The sequence below is a fragment of the Ranitomeya imitator genome, chromosome 5, assembly GCF_032444005.1.
Source record: "Ranitomeya imitator isolate aRanImi1 chromosome 5, aRanImi1.pri, whole genome shotgun sequence".
Lineage (NCBI taxonomy): Eukaryota > Metazoa > Chordata > Amphibia > Anura > Dendrobatidae > Ranitomeya > Ranitomeya imitator.
This window is the reverse complement of record NC_091286.1, coordinates 560755983-560776903: the sequence shown is the minus strand read 5'-3', so window position 1 is coordinate 560776903 and position 20921 is coordinate 560755983. Positions and strand designations below refer to the sequence as shown.

Genomic DNA, 20921 nt, shown 5'->3' with positions numbered 1-20921 from the left:
TTGAAATGCTTCTTACGAAGCCACTCCTTCGTTGCCCTGGCGGTGTGCTTTGGATCATTGTCATGTTGAAAGACCCAGCCACGTTTCATCTTCAATGCCCTTGCTGATGGAAGGAGGTTTGCACTCAAAATCTCACGATACATGGCCCCATTCATTCTTTCATGTACCCGGATCAGTCGTCCTGGCCCCTTTGCAGAGAAACAGCCCCAAAGCATGATGTTTCCACCACCATGCTTTACAGTAGGTATGGTGTTTGATGGATGCAACTCAGTATTCTTTTTCCTCCAAACACGACAAGTTGTGTTTCTACCAAACAGTTCCAGTTTGGTTTCATCAGACCATAGGACATTCTCCCAAAACTCCTCTGGATCATCCAAATGCTCTCTAGCAAACTTCAGACGGGCCCGGACATGTACTGGCTTAAGCAGTGGGACACGTCTGGCACTGCAGGATCTGAGTCCATGGTGGCATAGTGTGTTACTTATGGTAGGCCTTATTACATTGGTCCCAGCTCTCTGCAGTTCATTCACTAGGTCCCCCCGCGTGGTTCTGGGATTTTTGCTCACCGTTCTTGTGATCATTCTGACCCCACGGGGTGGGATTTTGCGTGGAGCCCCAGATCGAGGGAGATTATCAGTGGTCTTGTATGTCTTCCATTTTCTAATTATTGCTCCCACTGTTGATTTCTTCACTCCAAGCTGGTTGGCTATTGCAGATTCAGTCTTCCCAGCCTGGTGCAGGGCTACAATTTTGTTTCTGGTGTCCTTTGACAGCTCTTTGGTCTTCACCATAGTGGAGTTTGGAGTCAGACTGTTTGAGGGTGTGCACAGGTGTCTTTTTATACTGATAACAAGTTTAAACAGGTGCCATTACTACAGGTAATGAGTGGAGGAAAGAGGAGACTCTTAAAGAAGAAGTTACAGGTCTGTGAGAGGCAGAAATCTTGATTGTTTGTTTCTGACCAAATACTTATTTTCCACCATAATATGCAAAAAAAATGATAAAAAAACAGACAATGTGATTTTCTGGATTTTTTTTTCTCAGTTTGTCTCCCATAGTTGAGGTTTACCTATGATGTAAATTACAGACGCCTCTCATCTTTTTAAGTGATGGAACTTGCACTATTGCTGACTGACTAAATACTTTTTTGCCCCACTGTATATTGCATCCAGTTATAAAAACACACCATAAAGTATAAGAAATGGAAAATAGCAACCTGAACCTTTCACATGATCAGTTCACCAGAAATCATCTTATAAGTAAGATTTCGGACTGTGATCACTGATCACAGCTCTGGCCTAATGGGCTATTTCCAGCCTGAAAGCATTGGGAAAATCCAGACCTCCATTCTATTTTTGGTAAATGAATCTATTCATTCCATTTCCTCAGAATAAGTTATTTTGGTTTTTCCTTGTTCATCGTTTCAAATCCATGACTTAATTTGAGGAAGAAAAATTTACATGCAATGAAGAAAGATGACACAAAGGATCGACAATATATTAAAACGACAGATACATTCATTCTTTATGACACGGTTCATTATATAGAGGTTTCATCACACACATTACATTCTTTCTATCACATGTGTCTTCTAAACCAAGGGTTTGTCCATGGGCAACACAGTGGCTGCTGTTCCTGGAAGACTCGTCATGGGTCACATGGACATACCATATTTCACGCTGGACATCAGAAAGAGATTTCTTATTATTTCAGCAGTCAACACCGCAGGATGCCTCGATTACCAGGGGTTGTGCTGTGGAAACCCCCATCATTTTCTGATATTGGCAGTCATCTGTCCTCACGGCTCTGGTGGCTTTTGGTCCAGTTAGTCTTTTAAGCTTTGATCTCATATCAGCACCAAGGAGTCGCTCTGTTGAAGACCAAACCGTTCCTTGTGAGCATTGAAAAGGTCTTGGAGACTTTTTATGTAGAGAGAATGATATGTTTCCACCTGCTGCTCAGAGGGATTCTCAATTTTAGGCACGGGAATAGGTTTACCAACTGAAAAGAGAGACATATGTTGAGTTTATGATAATATAGCCAAATAGTCATAGGTGTTCCCTAATGGAAAGGTTTGATCCCCTTGAGTAAAAAACACACCTTATGATTCACGCTGTATCTGTTCTCAATGTGTTAATGACAGTCTGTGAAAACAGAATTGCAACTATACTTATTGCGCAAACTAATCTAAAAACTGCTCCTGGGCACTGTGGAGGCATCTGTGGTTACAGCAGGTTATATATTCTCCAAGACACGGCGGAGATATGTCACTGCCTGCATAATGTCAGGATGGGAGAGGAAAAGCGGATGGATAAGACGAGAGGATGGGGGGGAATGTTTCATATAGGGAACTTTTACTCAGCTCTTCAGCTTCATAAGATAAAACTGAAAACAGTAATAAAAGCTACACAGAAACCAGAAATAGCAAAATTTCAGTCCATCTTTATATATTAAAAGGGTTGTCCCACAAACTAAGTACCATTTAATCAATATATCTTGGAGTAATAATAATTTCCACAATTGGATGTGTTAAAAACAAATGTTCCTGTGCCGAGATAATCTTATAAATGTGCCCCTGCTGTGTAATGTGTAATGGCTGTGTCTACTCGTGCAGGAACATGGTCTGATCATACCACAGCTCCTGGGCAGTGGGTAGGGGAGAGGCAGAGGCGTAGCTAGGCTTTTGGTTCAGGGGGGATACAAACTTCTGAGTGGGCCCCTAACCAGGTAACCTTGATTACAACTCAGTGACGCGCCCCTAATAGTGGAGGAGAAACTCAGCAGATGACCGCGCTGTTACTGAAAATAATCTCTATTTCAAGTCCAACATAGATATTACCGCCATATGGTCAGTGGTAGATACCAGCCCTACAGAACATGTAAGAGTTCACAGCACAGTTACAGATAATGTCTTACCGCTGACGTTCTCTCTGATGGAATCGTTCATTTTTCCCGTCTTTTCCATCTGACCCAGACCGACATGACAACTTCTTCCAGCCAGGACTCGGTTGCAGAGAATACAACAAAGACACATTTCAATTCTCATATTCCAGCCCCATCACCATCTATTCCCAACCTGCACAAACTCCTCATCCTACTGGTACCCCAATACTGAGCGGCTGCTGCCGTATGTGTCCCTATTACTACACCTGCTGTGTGGTTCTCTGTGCCCTCTAAATTCTAAAGCAACCCTCTATAATATAGTAATGTCAGGTGCAAGTGTCCCAGAAAACAGTGCCCAGATTTTGCCCCCTAGAAAGTAATAACGCCCTGTGTGCCCCTTTGACAGTCACAGTAACCTGAGTTCCCCTATAACAATAAGTGTCCACTTTACATTTAATAAAGTCCCGAGTCTCCCACTGTAAGCTCCTCTCTACACAGTATAATACCCCCTCACTGTATACTACCACCCACACAGTATACTGACCTCTTAGTAGCCCCCAAACTGACGGCTCCAACACTGTAAGCTGACCCCCTCACTGTAATCCCCACAATGTAAAATGGCGCCCTCACTGTAATCTCCCCACTGTATGATGGCCCCCTAGATAGTCTCCATATAGTATAATGCACCAGATCGTCCTAAATATAGTGTAATGCACTCCCCATAGGGAGACTATATTGTATAATGCACCCCATAGGCAGACTCTATAGCATAAGGCAGACCCCATAGGCAGACCCTGTAGTAAAAGACAGCACCCCATAGGCAGACCCTGTAGTATAAGGCAGCACCCCATAGGCAGACCCTGTGGTATAAGGCAGCACCCCCATAGGCAGACCCTGTAGTATAAGGCAGCCCTCATAAAAAAAAAACAATAAATAAATACTCACCTCTTCCTCCTTGTTCCAGCGGTGCTCCCTGCTCCCGCACATTTCCTGACAGCGAGCGCCGGGTGATGACGTCATTGCACCCATTGTCAGTGTCGGCGTCGGTGACGTCAGACACTGACAGGGGGATGATGGGAGGAGCATAGCGCTCCTTCCCTCATCAATGCGGTCAGCTGTATCAGCTAAATGCTGAAACAACTGACCTTGCTGTGATCGGCGGGGGGGCCCACTGCTGGAACTGGGCCCACCTGCCTGCTCAGGGACCCCATAGCGGGCGGGCGGCAGAGCAGGGAGATCGATTCTCCCTGCTCTTTCACAGAATGTAACTGTATCGGCATGCACAGCTACAAATACAGTTACTGTAGCGTAGCTCTGGGTGGGCCTCCTCTGAGCTCCGGGCCCGGGGCGATGGCCCCCTCTGCCTACCGATAGCTACATTACCGGGGAGAGGAAAAGTGAGGACACAGACAGGACAGCCCGGGATCACAGCTGATTTTTCTGTGAGGCAAAACATTTCATTGCTTATTTTTAAGAAGATGATTATTATTATCTCTGCAATTTTTTAAACACATCTAATTGTGTAACTTATTATTATTCAAAGATTTATTGATTAAAATGTTGATTACAATTCAATTTGGAAATGGGAAAACCCCTTTAAACTTTATTCCCTAAATATTAAAAAGGTTGTCCAGGCTTAGTGTACAAGTCTGCCATCACTTTATGTGACTGCAGACTTGTGAATCTGCACTGTTGCTGTGTGAAGTCTCCGGTGTCTGTGCTGGGAGCAGCGGGTATGTGACCACAAGGATGTGATTTACATACATGCAGTTATATGCCAACTAGATGGACGCGGCCTCGCTAAATGCAAGCGTCCTGAGTGAGGCCAGATATAATCTAGTCAGAATGTGGCTGTAAGTATGCAAATTGCCTACTTGCAGTCACATCACCACCGGCTTCTGTTGCTGATATCGTAGCCTCCTCACAGTGTGCAGTGTGTGCGATGTGAGGATTCAGAAGACATCAGGAGGAGGGTCAGCGCTGGAGTGGTGCTTCAAATCTAAGGTCTGCCTATAGTCTTATAATTACCTTCTGCCATCTGCACTTTTTATCGGCACCACAACGGTCCCTCATTGCCATCTTATGATCACAACTTCTGACTGGTCGGAAGTCAGTAGCTATGTAACACCCCAGGGTCCTGGTTGTTAAAGTGGCATTGCTTTCCTCAAGGGAAGAGTGATGTCACTCTTGGAAGCGAAGGAAGATCTCTTTCACCAGGTAAACACAATGCACACAACATGTTCACACTCCAGGCCAGAAGGGGGAGCTCTAAACCTGGTTTAGGGGGAACTCCCCTATAAATACATTTTGGTCTGGAGGGAAAGGGAGTTTTCAGACAGTTGGTGCCAGACAGCAGACTGGAGCAGTCTGAGGCAGAGAGACGTGTAAGGGGTCGTGCAGCCAGAGTTGCTGCAGGTCCTGGGGAAAGAGAATTGAGAATGAAGAACAGCTTTTAGTGAGTGGACATTTTTTTCTTTTGGAATCTACACGCCTGGACACAGCGGGTCCATTCTCCCGAAACTCAGCTTATGCATCACGGGTGAGCTGGTTTATATTCCTTCTCTTCAAAGTGTGCAGGAGAGCAAAGCACAAGAGAGTGACACCAGGAGAGCACAGCAGCGTTGGGCTACCTCCCTGGTCGAGCGCAGATTCCGGTAGCCGGAAGACCGAGGTTGTGTCGGACACTAGAAGGCACAGCAGAAACCGGCAGGACAGCTGGATTACATATCACCTGTCTGCCCTAATACCCAGGAGGCACAGTAGCACAGAGTCTGGGTCGTGATAGAGACCCTATAAAAAGGCTTGAGCCTCCTGTCATACAGGTTTGTGTCCTAACCTTCATGGAGGACAGAGAGAATTGTGAGGACCTTGCCAGAAGCCAAAGGCAGTAAGGGACTACAACACCACCACGCTAATAGGAAGGCTTCTAACTCCACCTGGTAAAGGGGACTCTGAATTCGCTTCCAAGCCAGCAGGACCCTGCCTGTACCTGTGATTTGGTGCCCTGGACTGTGGCTGCCTGAAGCCTTCAGTAAACCAGGTAAAGAGACTGCAAACCTGTGTCCTCGTTCTTTACTGCATCACTCACCATCCTCATCTACACACTGGGAGCCCTGGGGACCTACTTCACCTGTGGGAAGTTATACCATCTAGCTGCCATAACATCACCCCAGAGGACCCCTTTAAGCAGCGTCGGTCCCCACTGACCGAATACCACAAGTGGCGTCACAAAAACAAACTTTATTTCAAATCCCCTTAAAAGACCTTACCCTTTATTTGAGCGCCCAAGGCCACAGACCGCGTCCCAGCCACCGTAACGCCACGCCCTGGCGGGAGATTCAGCTACATCACAAGCTCTCAATGTAAATCTACAGTAGCCAGAACAAGGCTCTCATAGACTTGCATTGAGCTGTGACTTCTGGCTAGCCCAGCAAACAATGCAGTGAGCCGACAGGTCACAAACTGCTGGAGACTAGATGGAGCGGTGGTGATAGAAGGTTAAGGCTATGTGCTCACGTAGAATGGTCCACTGTGGATTTTTCCGCAGTGGATTTGATAAATCTGCAGGGCAAAAACGCTGCGTTTTTGCTGCAGATTTATCGCGGATTTACCGCGTTTTTTCTGTGGATTTCACTGTGGTTTTACAACTGCGGTTTTCTATTGAAGCAGCTGTAAAACCGCTGCGGAATCTGCAGAAAGAAGTGGCATGCTGCGGAATGTAAACTGCTGCGTTTTTTTCCGCAGCATGTGCACAGCGTTTTTTGTTTCCCATAGGTTTACATTGTACTGTAAACTCATGGGAAACTGCTGCGGACCCGCAGCGTTTTCCGCATCATGTGCACATACCCTTACACGGCAGCGGGTAAGTATCAGACTGGGGGCAGGGACCTTAGATTAGAAGCACCACTCCAGCAGGGCAATAGCAAAAATATTCTGGAGTGGTGCTTTGAGACCAGACAACCCCTTTAAGTAAAAAGGGGAACTTTATCAAACTTAGTGAGATCAAAGGAAACGGGTCACAATTCGTAACTCACATGAACATCCTTCATAAGAAGGAATGTGAAATATTTAAGAGGAAATTACATGTCTTTGATCATAACTTGGCAATCCTACTCTACAACTGGCACCTTATATTTAAAGAACTTAAGAAGCAGTTCGGGTGGAGTAATCGGACTGATGTTAAAAATCCATTAAATCAATTTGCAAAACTGAGATTTGCATATTTTGCAATAGAAGCTCATAATGAGCACACGCCTTAAAATGGTGTACTCATGACATGATCTACTAAATTAATGAAACCATGGCTGCTGGGACGTTGAGTGTGCAGATAACCAGCAGTCAGCTGTCATTCACTGCAGAGGGGTGAGGTGAGGTTGGCAGGGAGCTCTCCCCTTGAATACACCGGACTCATAAGCTGTGTGTTTGGAGTTTTCTCTGATCCCTTCTAGTAGACAAACAGAAAAAAAAACATTTTTTTATGCATTTTGATAACTACAAGAGCAGACCTGTACCCATATAACGCTGCTCTGACACATAGCGGTATAGTTTAAGGACAGAACCTTAAAGCTTTCTATAGTAACCTGGCAACAAATAGCGCCCCCCACTGGACTCAACTGAACCATCAATTACATGGTTACCCATTTCCTGTACAGTCATGGCCAAAAGTTTTGAGAATGACACCAAAATTATATTTTCACATGATCTGCTGCCCTTTGGTTTTTATTAGTGTTTGTCTGATGTTTATATCACACACAGAAATATAATTGCAATCATATTATGAGTACCAATAGGTTATATTGACAGTTAGAATGAGATAATGCAGCAAGTCAATATTTGCAGTGTTGACCCTTCTTCTTCAAGACCTCTGCAATTCTCCCTGGCATGCTCTCAATCAACTTCTGGACCAAATCCTGACTGATAGCAGTCCATTCTTGCATAATCAATGCTTGCATTTTGCCAGAATTTGTTGGTTTTTGTTTGTCCACCCGTCTCTTGATGATTGACCACAAGTTCTCAATAGGATTAAGATCTGGGGAGTTTCCAGGCCATGGACCCAAAATCTCTATGTTTTGTTCCATGAGCCATTTAGTTATCAGCTTTGCTTTATGGCACGGTGCTCCATAATGCTGGAAAAGGCATTGTTGGGCGCCAAACTGCTCTTGGACAGTTGGGAGAAGTTGCTCTTGGAGGACATTCTGGTACCATTCTTTATTCATGGCTGTGTTTTTAGGCAAGACTGTGAGTGAGCCGATTCCCTTGGCTGAGAAGCAACCCTACACATGAATGGTTTCAGGATGCTTTACAGTTGGCATGAGACAAGACTGGTGGTATCGCTCACCTCTTCTTCTCCGAATAAGCTGTTTTCCAGATGTCCCAAACAATCGAAAAGGGGATTCATCAGAGAAAATGACTTTGCCCCAGTCCTCAGCAGTCCACTCCCTGTAGCTTTTGCAGAATATCAGTCGGTCCCTGATGTTTTTTCTGGAGAGAAGTGGCTTCTTTGCTGCCCTCCTTGAAACCAGGCCTTGCTCAAAGAGTCTCCGCCTCACAGTGCGTGCAGAAGCACTCACACCAGCCTGCTGCCATTCCTGAGCAAGCTCGGCACTGCTGGTAGTCCGATCCCGCAGCTGAAACAGTTTTAAGATACGGTCCTGGCGCTTGCTGGTCTTTCTTGGGCGCCCTGGAGCCTTTTTGACAACAATGGAAGCTCTCTCCTTGAAGTTCTTGATGATACGATAGATTGTTGACTGAGGTGCAATCTTTGTAGCTGCGATACTCTTCCCTGTTAGGCCATTTTTGTGCAGTGCAATGATGGCTGCACGTGTTTCTTTAGAGATAACCATGGTTAACTGAAGAGAAACAATGATACCAAGCACCAGCCTCCTTTTAAAGTGTCCAGTGATGTCATTCTTACTTAATCATGACTGATTGATCGCCAGCCCTGTCCTCATCAACACCCACACCTGTGTTAATGGATCAATCACTAAAACGATGTTAGCTGCTCCTTTTAAGGCAGGACTGCAATGACGTTGAAATGTGTTTTGGGGGTTAAAGTTCTTTTTCTGGGCAAATATTGACTTTGCAAGTACAGTAATTGCTGTTAAGCTGATCACTCTGACATTCAGGAGTATATGCAAATTGCCATTAGAAAAAATGAAGCAGTAGACTTTGGAAAAATTAATATTTGTCTCATTCTCAAAATTTTTGTCCATGACTGTATTAATGCATTTCCATTTTCACAGCTGCAGCAAAATAACTTTATGGAGGCGGCCACTTTTCCTGCCTTATCAGCTCCTTACACAGCAGGAATGGTGGCGACCACTTGATGTCGTTAATGTGAAAAAATAGTTGTCATAATAAGGAAATCTAGACTATCCAAGAATCCCGAGGCCAGATATGGCCGAAATGTTAACTTGTCTTCCTATTGCTGTGATTATTTTAATACTGTGGAATAAAGATCTAACATTTTAACCCCTTCACAACCTTGCGATTTTCAGTTTTTTGCACTTTCAATTTTTGCTTCCCTTGAGCTAAGAGACATAACTTTTTTAATTTTCTGTCAATATGGCCATGTGAGGGCTTGTTTTTTGCTGGACAAGTTGTACTTTTGAATTACATCATTAATTTTACCCATTTAGTGTATTGGAAAACGGGGAAAAAAATTCCAAGTGTAGTGAAATTGCAAAAAAAGTGAAATCCCACAATTGTTTTTTGTTTTTTTTATTTACCATGTTCACTAAATGCTAAAACTGACATGGCAATATGATTCCCCAGGTCAGTAGGAGTACCCAGATACCAAACATGCATAGGTTCTTTTTTATTTAAGTGGTGAAAAAAAAAAATCTGAAATTTGTAAGAAAAAAAAGTTCTTATGTTGTAATTTTCAGAGACCAGCAGTGTCTCTATTTTTCGGGACCTTGGGATGGGTGAGGGCTTATTTTTTGCGCCCTGAGCTAATGTTTTTATTGATATAATTTTGGGGTAGATATGATGTTTTGATTCACTGTTAGTGCATTTTATTGCAATGCTGCGGTGGCAAGAAAAAAATGTAATTCTGGCATTTCGATTTTGTTTCTCGTTATGCCATTTATCAATCGGATTAATTTACTTTATATTTTGATAAATCAGACATTACTCAACGTAGTGATACCAAATATCAAAAGAAGCCTGGTAGGCGAAACGGCGCTGTCGGGGTGGCGGCAGAAGCGTGATACATAGTCTGCAAGCATTTATGTAAGTTATTCATTTGACCTCTTGCTCTATGCCTTATTAGTATAGTACTGATATGCGGATTTTGCACTGATGTGTAGTCAGCAATATATATATATAGGACTGGGCCCTTTATTTCATTTATACTATACATAGGTGCTTATAGTTCTTGCATACATATATAATAATATACTACGGTACTGTGCTTTAGTAGTTTCCATATATAGCTTATAAGTATTGTGACTGTTTGGCCTTCACATGGCTATGTGTCTTTAGCACTGTTTTGGACTTTACTATTAATATATGATTTCTATGCACATCCATCCGTATACATTGTGTATTTATATTAGCCTGTTTTGGCAAGCTTTTGCATTTATTTTGGCAGTATTTGTGTATGAGGTCATTTTTGTATATGTATATTTATCACTGCTCTGTATCTGCCTTTGTTTTTATTGAGATTTATCTAGTCTTGTATAGGTGTCTTGGTCTTTTTTAATTTTATTTTTCTTTAATAAAATATTACATTTTATTTACTTCGTATGCCTTCATTTTCCCCTGGGAATTTATGGGAATTGTGTATTTATCTTTATGGCTTTTGAGGCATTATCATTTTGATTTAGGATATGTGTTATATAAAATAATGAGAGAAGCAGGAATGTAATGATGACGTAGGTTAGTTATAACATGATAGAAAAGTATGCTAAGTTCATATCACCTCGATGACTATATTATTAACCCCTCTGTGACCTTAGACATACTATCCCGTCGAGGTGCCCTGGGCTTATCTGACCCTGGACGGGATAGTACGTCATAGCCGATCGGCCGCGCTCACGGGGGGAGCGCGGCCGATCGCGGCCGGGTGTCAGCTGCTTATCGCAGCTGACATCCGGCACTATGTGCCAGGAGCGGTCATGGACCGCCCCCGGCACATTAACCCCTGGCACACCGCGATCAAAGATGATCGCGATGTGCCGGCGGTATAGGGAAGCTTCCCGCAGGGAGGGGGCTCCCTGCGGGCTTCCCTGAGACCCCCGGAGCAACGCGATGTGATCGCGTTGCTGCGAGGGTCTCACCTCCCTCCCTGCTCCCTCCAGCCCCGGATCCAAGATGGCCGCGGATCCGGGTCCTGCAGGGAGGGAGGTGGCTTCACAGAGCCTGCTCAGAGCAGGCACTGTGAAGCCTGCAGCGCTGCATGTCAGATCAGTGATCTGACAGAGTGCTGTGCAAACTGTCAGATCACTGATCTGTGATGTCCCCCCCTGGGACAAAGTAAAAAAGTTTAAAAAAAATTTTCCAAATATGTAAAAAAAATAAAAAAAAATATTCCAAAATAATGAAAAAAAAAAAAATATTATTCCCATAAATACATTTCTTCATCTAAATAATAAAAAAAAACCAATAAAAGTACACATATTTAGTATCGCCGCGTCCGTAACGACCCAACCTATAAAACTGTCCCACTAGTTAACCCCTTCAGTAAACACCGTAAGAAAAAAAAAAAAAAAACGAGGCAAAAAACAACGCTTTATTATCATACCGCCGAACAAAAAGTGGAATAACACGCGATCAAAAGGACAGATATAAATAACCATGGTACCGCTGAAAGCGTCATATTGTCCCGCAAAAAAAGAGCCGCCATACAGCATCATCAGCAAAAAAATAAAAAAGTTATAGTCCTGAGAATAAAGCGATGCAAAAATAATTATTTTTTCTGTAAAATAGTTTTTATCGTATAAAAGCACCAAACCATAAAAAAATGATATAAATGAGGTACCGCTGTAATCGTACTGACCCGAAGAATAAAACTGATTTATCAATTTTACCAAACGCGGAACGGTATGAACGCCTCCCCCAATAGAAATTCATGAATAGCTGGCTTTTGGTCATTCTTCCTCACAAAAATCGGAATAAAAAGCGATAAAAAAATGTCACGTGCCCAAAAATGTTTTCAATAAAAACGTCAACTCGTCCCGCAAAAAACAAGACCTCACATGACTCTGTGGACCAAAATATGGAAAAATTATAGCTCTCAAAATGTGGTATTGCAAAAAATATTTTTTGCAATAAAAAGGGTCTTTCAGTGTGTGATGGCTGCCAATCATAAAAATCCGCTAAAAAACTCGCTATAAAAGTAAATCAAACCCCCCTTCATCACCCCCTTAGTTAGGGAAAAATAAAAAAAAATGTATTTATTTCCATTTTCCCATTAGGGCTAGGGTTAGGGCTAGGGTTAGGGCTAGGGCTAGGGTTAGGGCTAGGGTTAGGGCTAGGGCTAGGGTTAGGGCTAGGGTTAGGGCTAGGGTTAGGGCTAGGGTTAGGGTTAGGGTTGGGGCTACAGTTAGGGTTGGGGCTAAAGTTAGGGTTAGGGTTTAGATTACATTTACAGTTGGGAATAGGGTTGGGATTAGGGTTAGGGGTGTGTCAGGGTTAGAGGTGTGGTTAGGGTTACCGTTGGAATTAGGGTTAGGGGTGTGTTTAGATTAGGGTTTCAGTTATAATTGGGGGGTTTCCACTGTTTCGGCACATCAGGGGCTCTCCAAACACGACATGGCGTCCGATCTCAATTCCAGCCAATTCTGCGTTGAAAAAGTAAAACAGTGCTCCTTCCCTTCCGAGCTCTCCTGTGTGCCCAAACAGGGGTTTACCCCAACATATGGGGTATCAGCGTACTCAGGACAAATTGGACAACAACTTTTGTGGACCAATTTCTCCTGTTACCCTTGGGAAAATACAAAACTGGGGGCTAAAAAATAATTTTTGTGGGAAAACAAAAAGATTTTTTATTTTCACGGCTCTGCGTTATAAACTGTAGTGAAACACTTGGGGGTTCAAAGTTCTCACAACACATCTAGATAAGTTCATTGAGGGGTCTAGTTTCCAATATGGGGTCACTTGTGGGGGGTTTCTACTGTTTAGGTACATTAGGGGCTCTGCAAACGCAATGTGACGCCTGCAGACCAATCCATCTAAGTCTGCATTCCAAATGATGCTCCTTCCCTTCCGAGCCCTCCCATGCGCCCAAACGGTGGTTCCCCCCCACATATCGGGTATCAGCGTACTCAGGACAAATTGGACAACAACATTTAGGGTCCAATTTCTCCTGCTAACCTTGGAAAAATACAAAACTGGGGGCTAAAATATAATTTTTGTGGAAAAAAAAATATTTTTTATTTGCATGGCTCTGCGTTATAAACTGTAGTGAAATACTTGGGGGTTCAAAGCTCTCACAACACATCAAGATGAGTTCCTTAGGGGGTCTACTTTCCAAAATGGTGTCACTTGTGGGGGGTTTCTACTGTTTAGGTACATTAGGGGCTCTGCAAACGCAATGTGACGCCTGCAGACCATTCCATCTAAGTCTGCATTCCAAATGGCGCTCCTTCCCTTCCGAACCCTCCCATGCGCCCAAACGGTGGTTCCCCCCCACATATGGGGTATCAGCGTACTCAGGACAAATTGGACAACAACATTTAGGGTCCAATTCCTCCTGCTAACCTTGGAAAAATACAAAACTGGGGGCTAAAATATAATTTTTGTGGAAAAAAAAATATTTTTTATTTGCATGGCTCTGCGTTATAAACTGTAGTGAAATACTTGTGGGTTCAAAGCTCTCACAACACATCAAGATGAGTTCCTTAGGGGGTCTACTTTCCAAAATGGTGTCACTTGTGGGGGGTTTCTACTGTTTAGGTACATTAGGGGCTCTGCAAACGCAATGTGACGCCTGCAGACCATTCCATCTAAGTCTGCATTCCAAATGGCGCTCCTTCCCTTCCGAACCCTCCCATGCGCCCAAACGGTGGTTCCCCCCCACATATGGGGTATCAGCGTACTCAGGACAAATTGGACAACAACTTTTGGGGTCCAATTTCTCCTGTTACCCTAGGGAAAATACAAAACTGGGGGCTAAAAAATAATTTTTGTGGGAAAAAAATTTTGTTTTATTTTTATGGCTCTGCATTATAAACTTCTGTGAAGCCCTTGGTGGGTCAAAGTGCTCACCACACATCCAGATAAGTTCCTTAGGGGGTCTACTTTCCAAAATGGTGTCACTTGTGGGGGGTTTCAATGTTTAGGCACATCAGTGGCTCTCCAAACGCAACATGGCGTCCCATCTCAATTCCTGTCAATTTTGCATTGAAAAGTCAAACGGCGCTCCTTCCCTTCCGAGCTCTCCCATGCGCCCAAACAGTGGTTTACTGCCACATATGGGTTATCAGCATACTCGGGACAAATTGGACAACAACTTTTGAGGTCTAATTTCTTCTCTTACCCTTGGAAAAATAAAAAATTGGGGGCAAAAATATAATTTTTGTGAAAAAATATGATTTTTTATTTTTACGGTTCTGCATTATAAACTTCTGTGAAGCACTTGGTGGGTCAAAGTGCTCACCACATCTCTAGATAAGTTCCTTAGGGGGTCTACTTTCCAAAATGGTGTCACTTGTGGGGGGTTTCAATGTTTAGGCACATCAGTGGCTCTCCAAACGCAACATGGCGTCCCATCTCAATTCCTGTCAATTTTGCATTGAAAAGTCAAATAGCGCTCCTTCCCTTCCGAGCTCTCCCATGCGCCCAAACAGTGGTTTACTGCCACATATGGGGTATCAGCGTACTCAGGACAAATTGGACAACAACTTTTTGGGTCCAATTTCTCCTGTTACCCTTGGTAAAATAAAACAAATTGGATCTGAAGTAAATTTTTTGTGTAAAAAAGTTAAATGTTCATTTTTATTTAAACATTCAAAAAATTCCTATTAAACACCTGAAGGGTTAATAAACTTCTTGAATGTGGTTTTGAGCACCTTGAGGGGTGCAGTTTTTAGAATGGTGTCACACTTGGGCATTTTCTATCATATAGACCCCTCAAAATGACTTCAAATGAGACGTGGTCCCTAAAAAAAAATGGTGTTGTAAAAATGAGAAATTGCTGGTCAACTTTTAACCCTTATAACTCCCTAACAAAAAAAAAAATTGGTTCCAAAATTATGCTGATGTAAAGGAGACATGTGGGAAATATTACTTATTAAGTATTTTGTGTGACATATCTCTGTGATTTAATTGCATAAAAATTCAAAGTTTGAAAATTGCGAAATTTTCAAAATTTTCGCCAAATTTCCGTTTTTTTCACAAATAAACGCAGGTACTATCAAAGAAATTTTACCACTATCATGAAGTACAATATGTCACGAGAAAACAATGTCAGAATCACCAGGATCCGTTGAAGCGTTTCGGAGTTATAACCTCATAAAGGGACAGTGGTCAGAATTGTAAAAATTGGCCTGGTCATTAACGTGCAAACCACCCTTGGGGGTAAAGGGGTTAATAATGTTTATTGAGATAAATACGTCTCCATATTGGGAAAAGTAGTGATTTCCTAAGGCTATATAATAGGAAAGCGGACAGTTATAAACCAAATTGAATATATTTAGAAGGTGGCACTAACCCACGGTGTTGATGGCTTTACGAAGGGGCATTATTCCTTTGGAAGCACTGGAAAAGATCCCTTGACCAAAAAAGATACAAGGCGCAAAACCAATCCATTGCTGGAATGTTATTTGTAGGGTCCTTTTCCAGCTACCGGGCTTAAAATGATATTGCTCAAGTACTTCATTCTCTCCAAATGAATACACGGGAACCAAGGATGCTCTGCAAGAAATACATGGTATCACTGTACGCCCAGGTAGGCACATGTATGTAACACAGAAGATCGATCATGGCAGTCAGAGATGTCGAGTGCGTATGTCCTTGTTCGCCTAGGAAAAAGATAAAACACATCTTCTCATGCAGACAGCAGTTGACCATATTTGAGACCCTCCTCCATAAACCAGATAAAGCCAATCTTACCCAATCTGGTGGACTTAAGTCACTCTTCTTTTTGTGGGACCTACTAATATATCAGTACAACAGGTTCTCCTTCTCCGCACTTGTTAGTCCAGCCTTAATCTTAGACTGCACAATGGCCGCCTATGTAGGAACATGTGACCAGACAGTTCATCAGCTTCCAAAATAAAAAAAAAGATTTCCCATGTGCAGTGTGTGCAGTGTTGGATGGAGATGATGGACCGGTCTTGAACAAGTTTTTTTTCTGCAGATCACGGTGACTTCCTGTAGTGGGACATTCAATGATCGGCATATTTTGGGTGCCCTTGGCCTTACCCAACCCTTTTATTCATTCACTGTTGTGTAGACATGTAGCCGTCAGTCCCTTCTGTTGCACAAGTTGTACAGCTACACTCAGCCCTGCCAAATCCGTCTCAGAATTTCACCGTCTAATCTTGATATAACACAACTCTACATTTATATAGATAAAGATTAGTTTGTGTTCTCACTTAGTTCTTCTTTTTCAAGGACACGGGCTGTGCCTCGGCGTTGTGAGTAGCTAATGCAGCTCCGGTCACTGAGTTCCTCCATCACTAATGTTTGCAATGGAGTGTAATAGATTTCTGGTTGGCATGAGCTGTTTTTACAGCAGTGGTTACTTACCCATTAGTGAGGGCCTTCCTGATAAAGCCCTTTCTCTTTTTCAGGGTCAGTATATGTTTATTCCTGGTGCAGTGTAACGCCTCCGCAGCTCCGCCGATGACAATTACAACTGCATTACCAGAGCACTGGCTGGATAGTAGGTAGTCTATGGAGGAGTGGGCCACTGAGCACATCCCTGTCACCAAAATGTACATGTCAGAAGCCTTATTATTATTCATGACTATATAGATCAACCTCCAAAGCCCATAATTCATATTTGCCCCAAATGCATGCTTCCAATAGTTGCTGTCAATATAAACTGTGAATTACCATCAGAAATAAGCAAAACTAGGTACTAAAGTGCAACCGTCCCATATAAAGTAATATTGTACAAAATATTTTTTATTGCCTTAAAACATAGCAAACAAATACCTATAATATGAGTTACAATTAAAGGGACAGCATTATTCATGTATTTAAAGCACCACTAAAGCAATTTCTTTTACTTCACCGCTGGAGTGGTGCTTAAAATTCAACTCCCATGCCCCTGTCTGATACTCACTTTCTGACATTTTCATCTGTTTTGCCGCCACTCCGGTCTGTCTCCTGCAGTTTGTGACCCGCCAGCTGCTCCAGCACATCAGGGAGCAAGCAGTAGGTCACTAATCAATGTAAGTCTATAAGAGCCTTGTTCTGGCCTTGTTCTGGCTGTCATAGACTTTCATTGCGTTCTTGTAATGAAACTTCTGAGTTTCGGTCAGTCAGAAGCCACACTCAACAAAATGGCGCCGTGGGACTGGAGCGGCTCCGAAAATGGTGAAGATTCCAGAAGGTGAGTATATGACCAGGGGCAGGGGACTTCCGTTCAAAGCACCACTCCAGCAGTGAAAAAAACAAACACTAAGGGGTGCTTTAAAGTGATGCTCCTCCCCGAACATAAATGTGACCACCCATTTCCCATATAGTCATGATCCTCTGTGTTTTGGAGCCACTCCAGCCCTCTATCAGTTGGATGCCTGTTCTCTTCTTCAAAAAGGCCACTACAGAGGCAAGGCTTGGAAAGTCTGAGCCATTCCTTCCTTGGTCCAGACTTTCTACACAGCACACCATTTATCTGGCTGCTGCAGCCACTTTGGAGAAGAGGAGAATGGGACATGGTGTGATGCAGGATGTTCATGTCTAACTGAGAGAAATGGAGGGTTCTGGTCATTTTTTCCTGCTCAGACTACATGTATCAGATAGACCTATGGTAAGTTTGAAATGGAATTAGGCTTTGAAATGTGTTTCATCATAGCGGTCAGCGTGGTACATTTACCTGCAGCCAGTAGGTAATCTCGGTATAAAGGCACCTTAAAATTTCCTGCTAATGTGGTCAAGTGTGGCTTCAAACTGGGAAAGATGTGTGAAAATCCTGTACTATCTGTGCCAAAGTTACAGAAAGCTCCAAAGCTCATGATGCCGTGAGGATGGTAGGCAAATATATAGTTGAGTGTTGGGTCCAGATCTGTAGTTTTATGGAGCTGGAAGTGAAAATTGACATTGTTAAGGTTAATTTCCATTGTGACTCATAATCTGTGTATGAAAACCATTGATAGCAATAAAGCAAAAAGGTTATCAGATAATTTTTATACCTGAAGTTATTTTTTTATATGCAGTACAATCCTACTTTGTATTTGAAAGGGAATACATTGATCTTTAAACATTGTTTGGGACCATACCATAATATTAGTAGGTCCTTTTAGAAAGAAGACATTACTAGGGCATATAAATTAAAGGCTTTATTTTTGCATACAATTTCCTAATAAATGTGGCCCTTTCATTCAGTATAGGTGGAAATATAAAATAATGAACATATACACAGAAAAAAATATTAAAATTTGATTTTCTGTTGGTTGATAAAAAGATGGGAGTCCTAGTGGCTCCTCACTTTGTTCATTATTATTGACAAGTTATGGTTAGCACCAGCTCACCCCAACTGCCTGATCTGGAATGGGGCTTACAATCGCCCTTCAATAGACCTATTAGGTCCAATGATGCAAACTAGAAATATATGAAGAATCTGCTCTAAAAAAAATTCAATCTGGTGTCACCAAGATCCGCTCTTACTTCCTTTTCCATTAAAATTTCCCTGAAAGTCTAAGCCACTCATTGTGGCCACATGACCCTCTTCCCATTGAAAAAAATAAAGTTGGATCCAAAATGGCCGACTTCAAAATGGCCACCATGGCCACCACCCATCTTGAAAAGTTTTCCCCCTCCCACTAATGTGCCACAAACAGGAAGTTGATATCACCAACCATTCCCATTTTATTTAGGTGTGTCCATATAAATGGCCCGCCCTGTAGAATAATATAGGTTGACAACCTATAAGTGATAGTGAACATTTTTAAATGGCTATTTTTTTCCTTTCCAGTAAAAATTGAAAAACTGATTTAAATAAAAATTGCAATAAAAAAAAAATATGTGACTTTTCAGATTTTGTGTTATTCTATGCCTGATGAAGTGACTTGAGTATGAAGGTATCAACCACTGAGGACTCTCACAGTTTTATATTTTTCTATATACTGGCTAACACGGTACAAAGATACGGTATATATTTTTCCTGTATCAAAATGAAGCTATACATAAGAGTGCAAAAACGACTTGCTGCACATACAGTTAGGTCCACATATATTTGGACAGAGACAACATTTTTCTAATTTTGGTTATAGATATTACCACAATGAATTTTAAACAAAACAATTCAGGTGCAGTTGAAGTTGAGACTTTTAGCTTTCATTTAAGGGTATCCACATTAAAATTGGATGAAGGGTTTAGGAGTTTCAGCTCCTTAACATGTGCCACCCTGTTTTTAAAGGGACCACAAGTAATTGGACAATTGACTCCAAGGCTATTTCATGGACAGGTATGGGCAATCCCTTCGTTATGTCATTCTCAATTAAGCAGATAAAAGGCCTGGAGTTGATTTGAGGTGTGGTGCTTGCATTTGGAAGGTTTTGCTGTGAAATAAACATGAGGTCAAAGGAGCTCTCCATGCAGGTGAAACAAGCCATCATTAAGCTGCGAAAACAGAAAAAAACCCATCCGAGAAATTGCTACAATATTAGGAGTGGCAAAATCTACAATTTGGTACATCCTGAGAAAGAAAGAAAGCACTGGTGAACTCATCAATGCAAAAAGACCTGGGCGCCCACGGAAGACAACAGTGGTGGATGATCGCAGAATAATTTCCAGGATGAAGAGAAACTCCTTCACAACAGCCAACCAAGTGACCAACACTCTCCAGGAGGTCGGCGTATCAATATCCAAATCTACCATAAAGAGAAGACTGCATGAAAGTAAATACAGAGGGTTCACTGCACGGTGCAAGCCACTCATAAGCATCAAGAATAAAAAGGCTAGACTGGACTTTGCTAAAAAACATCTAAAAAAGCCAGCACAGTTCTGGAATAACATTTTTTGGCAAGATGAAACCAAGATCAACCTGTACCAGAATGATGGAAAGAGAAAAGTATGGTGAAGGCATGGTACAGCTCATGATCCAAAGCATACCACATCATCTGTAAGACACGGCGGAGGCAGTGTGATGGCGCGGGCATGCATGGCTGCCAGTGGCACTGTGTCACTAGTGTTTATTGATGATGTGACACAGGACAGAAGCAGCCGAATGAATTCTGAGGTATTCAGAGACATACTGTGGGCTCAGATCCAGCCAAATGCAGCCAAACTGATCGGTCGTCGCTTCATACTACAGATGGACAATGACCCAAAACATAAAGCCAAAGCAACCCAGGAGTTTATTAAAGCAAAGAAGTGGAATATTCTTGAATGGCCAAGTCAGTCACCTGATCTCAACCCAATTGAGCAGCATTTCACTTGTTAAAGACTAAACTTCAGACAGAAAGGCCCACAAACAAACAGCAACTGAAAACCACCGCAGTGAAGGCCTGGCAGAGCATCAAAAAGGAGGAAACACAGCGTCTGGTGATGTCCATGAGTTCAAGACTTCAGGCAGTCATTGCCAACAAAGGGTTTTCAACCAAGTACTAAAAATGAACATTTTATTTAAAATTATTGAATCTGTCCAATTACTTTTGGTCCCTTTAAAAACAGGGGTGGCACATGTTAAGGAGCTGAAACTCCTAAACCCTTCATCCAATTTTAATGTGGATACCCTCAAATGAAAGCTGAAAGTCTGAACTTCAACTGCATCTGAATTGTTTTGTTTAAAATTCACTGTGGTAATGTCTATAACCAAAATTAGAAAAATGTTGTCTCTGTCCAAATATATATGGACCTAACTGTATGTTCGTCTTTTTGAGCTTCTTTTAATCACTAAGGTCTTTGAAAGCCTCAAAGCGGCT

At 42.4% G+C, this 20921-nt stretch overlaps 1 protein-coding gene across 2 annotated transcripts in view; it reads right to left on the bottom strand.

Moving 5' to 3' along the window:
• Positions 1 to 1481: 1481 nt before the first annotated feature.
• Positions 1482 to 20921, bottom strand: part of LOC138638410 (diacylglycerol O-acyltransferase 2-like) — a 38065-nt gene continuing 18625 nt past the window's right edge. For both annotated transcript variants that reach the window (XM_069727668.1, XM_069727667.1), the window contains exons 6-9: positions 17873 to 18077; positions 16579 to 16753; positions 15539 to 15741; positions 1482 to 2001 (exon numbers count right to left, since the gene is read on the bottom strand). In XM_069727668.1, coding sequence (XP_069583769.1) covers positions 1847 to 2001; positions 15539 to 15741; positions 16579 to 16753; positions 17873 to 18077 — 738 coding nt within the window. In that variant the 3' untranslated portion in view covers positions 1482 to 1846. The remainder of the gene's footprint in view (positions 2002 to 15538; positions 15742 to 16578; positions 16754 to 17872; positions 18078 to 20921) is intronic.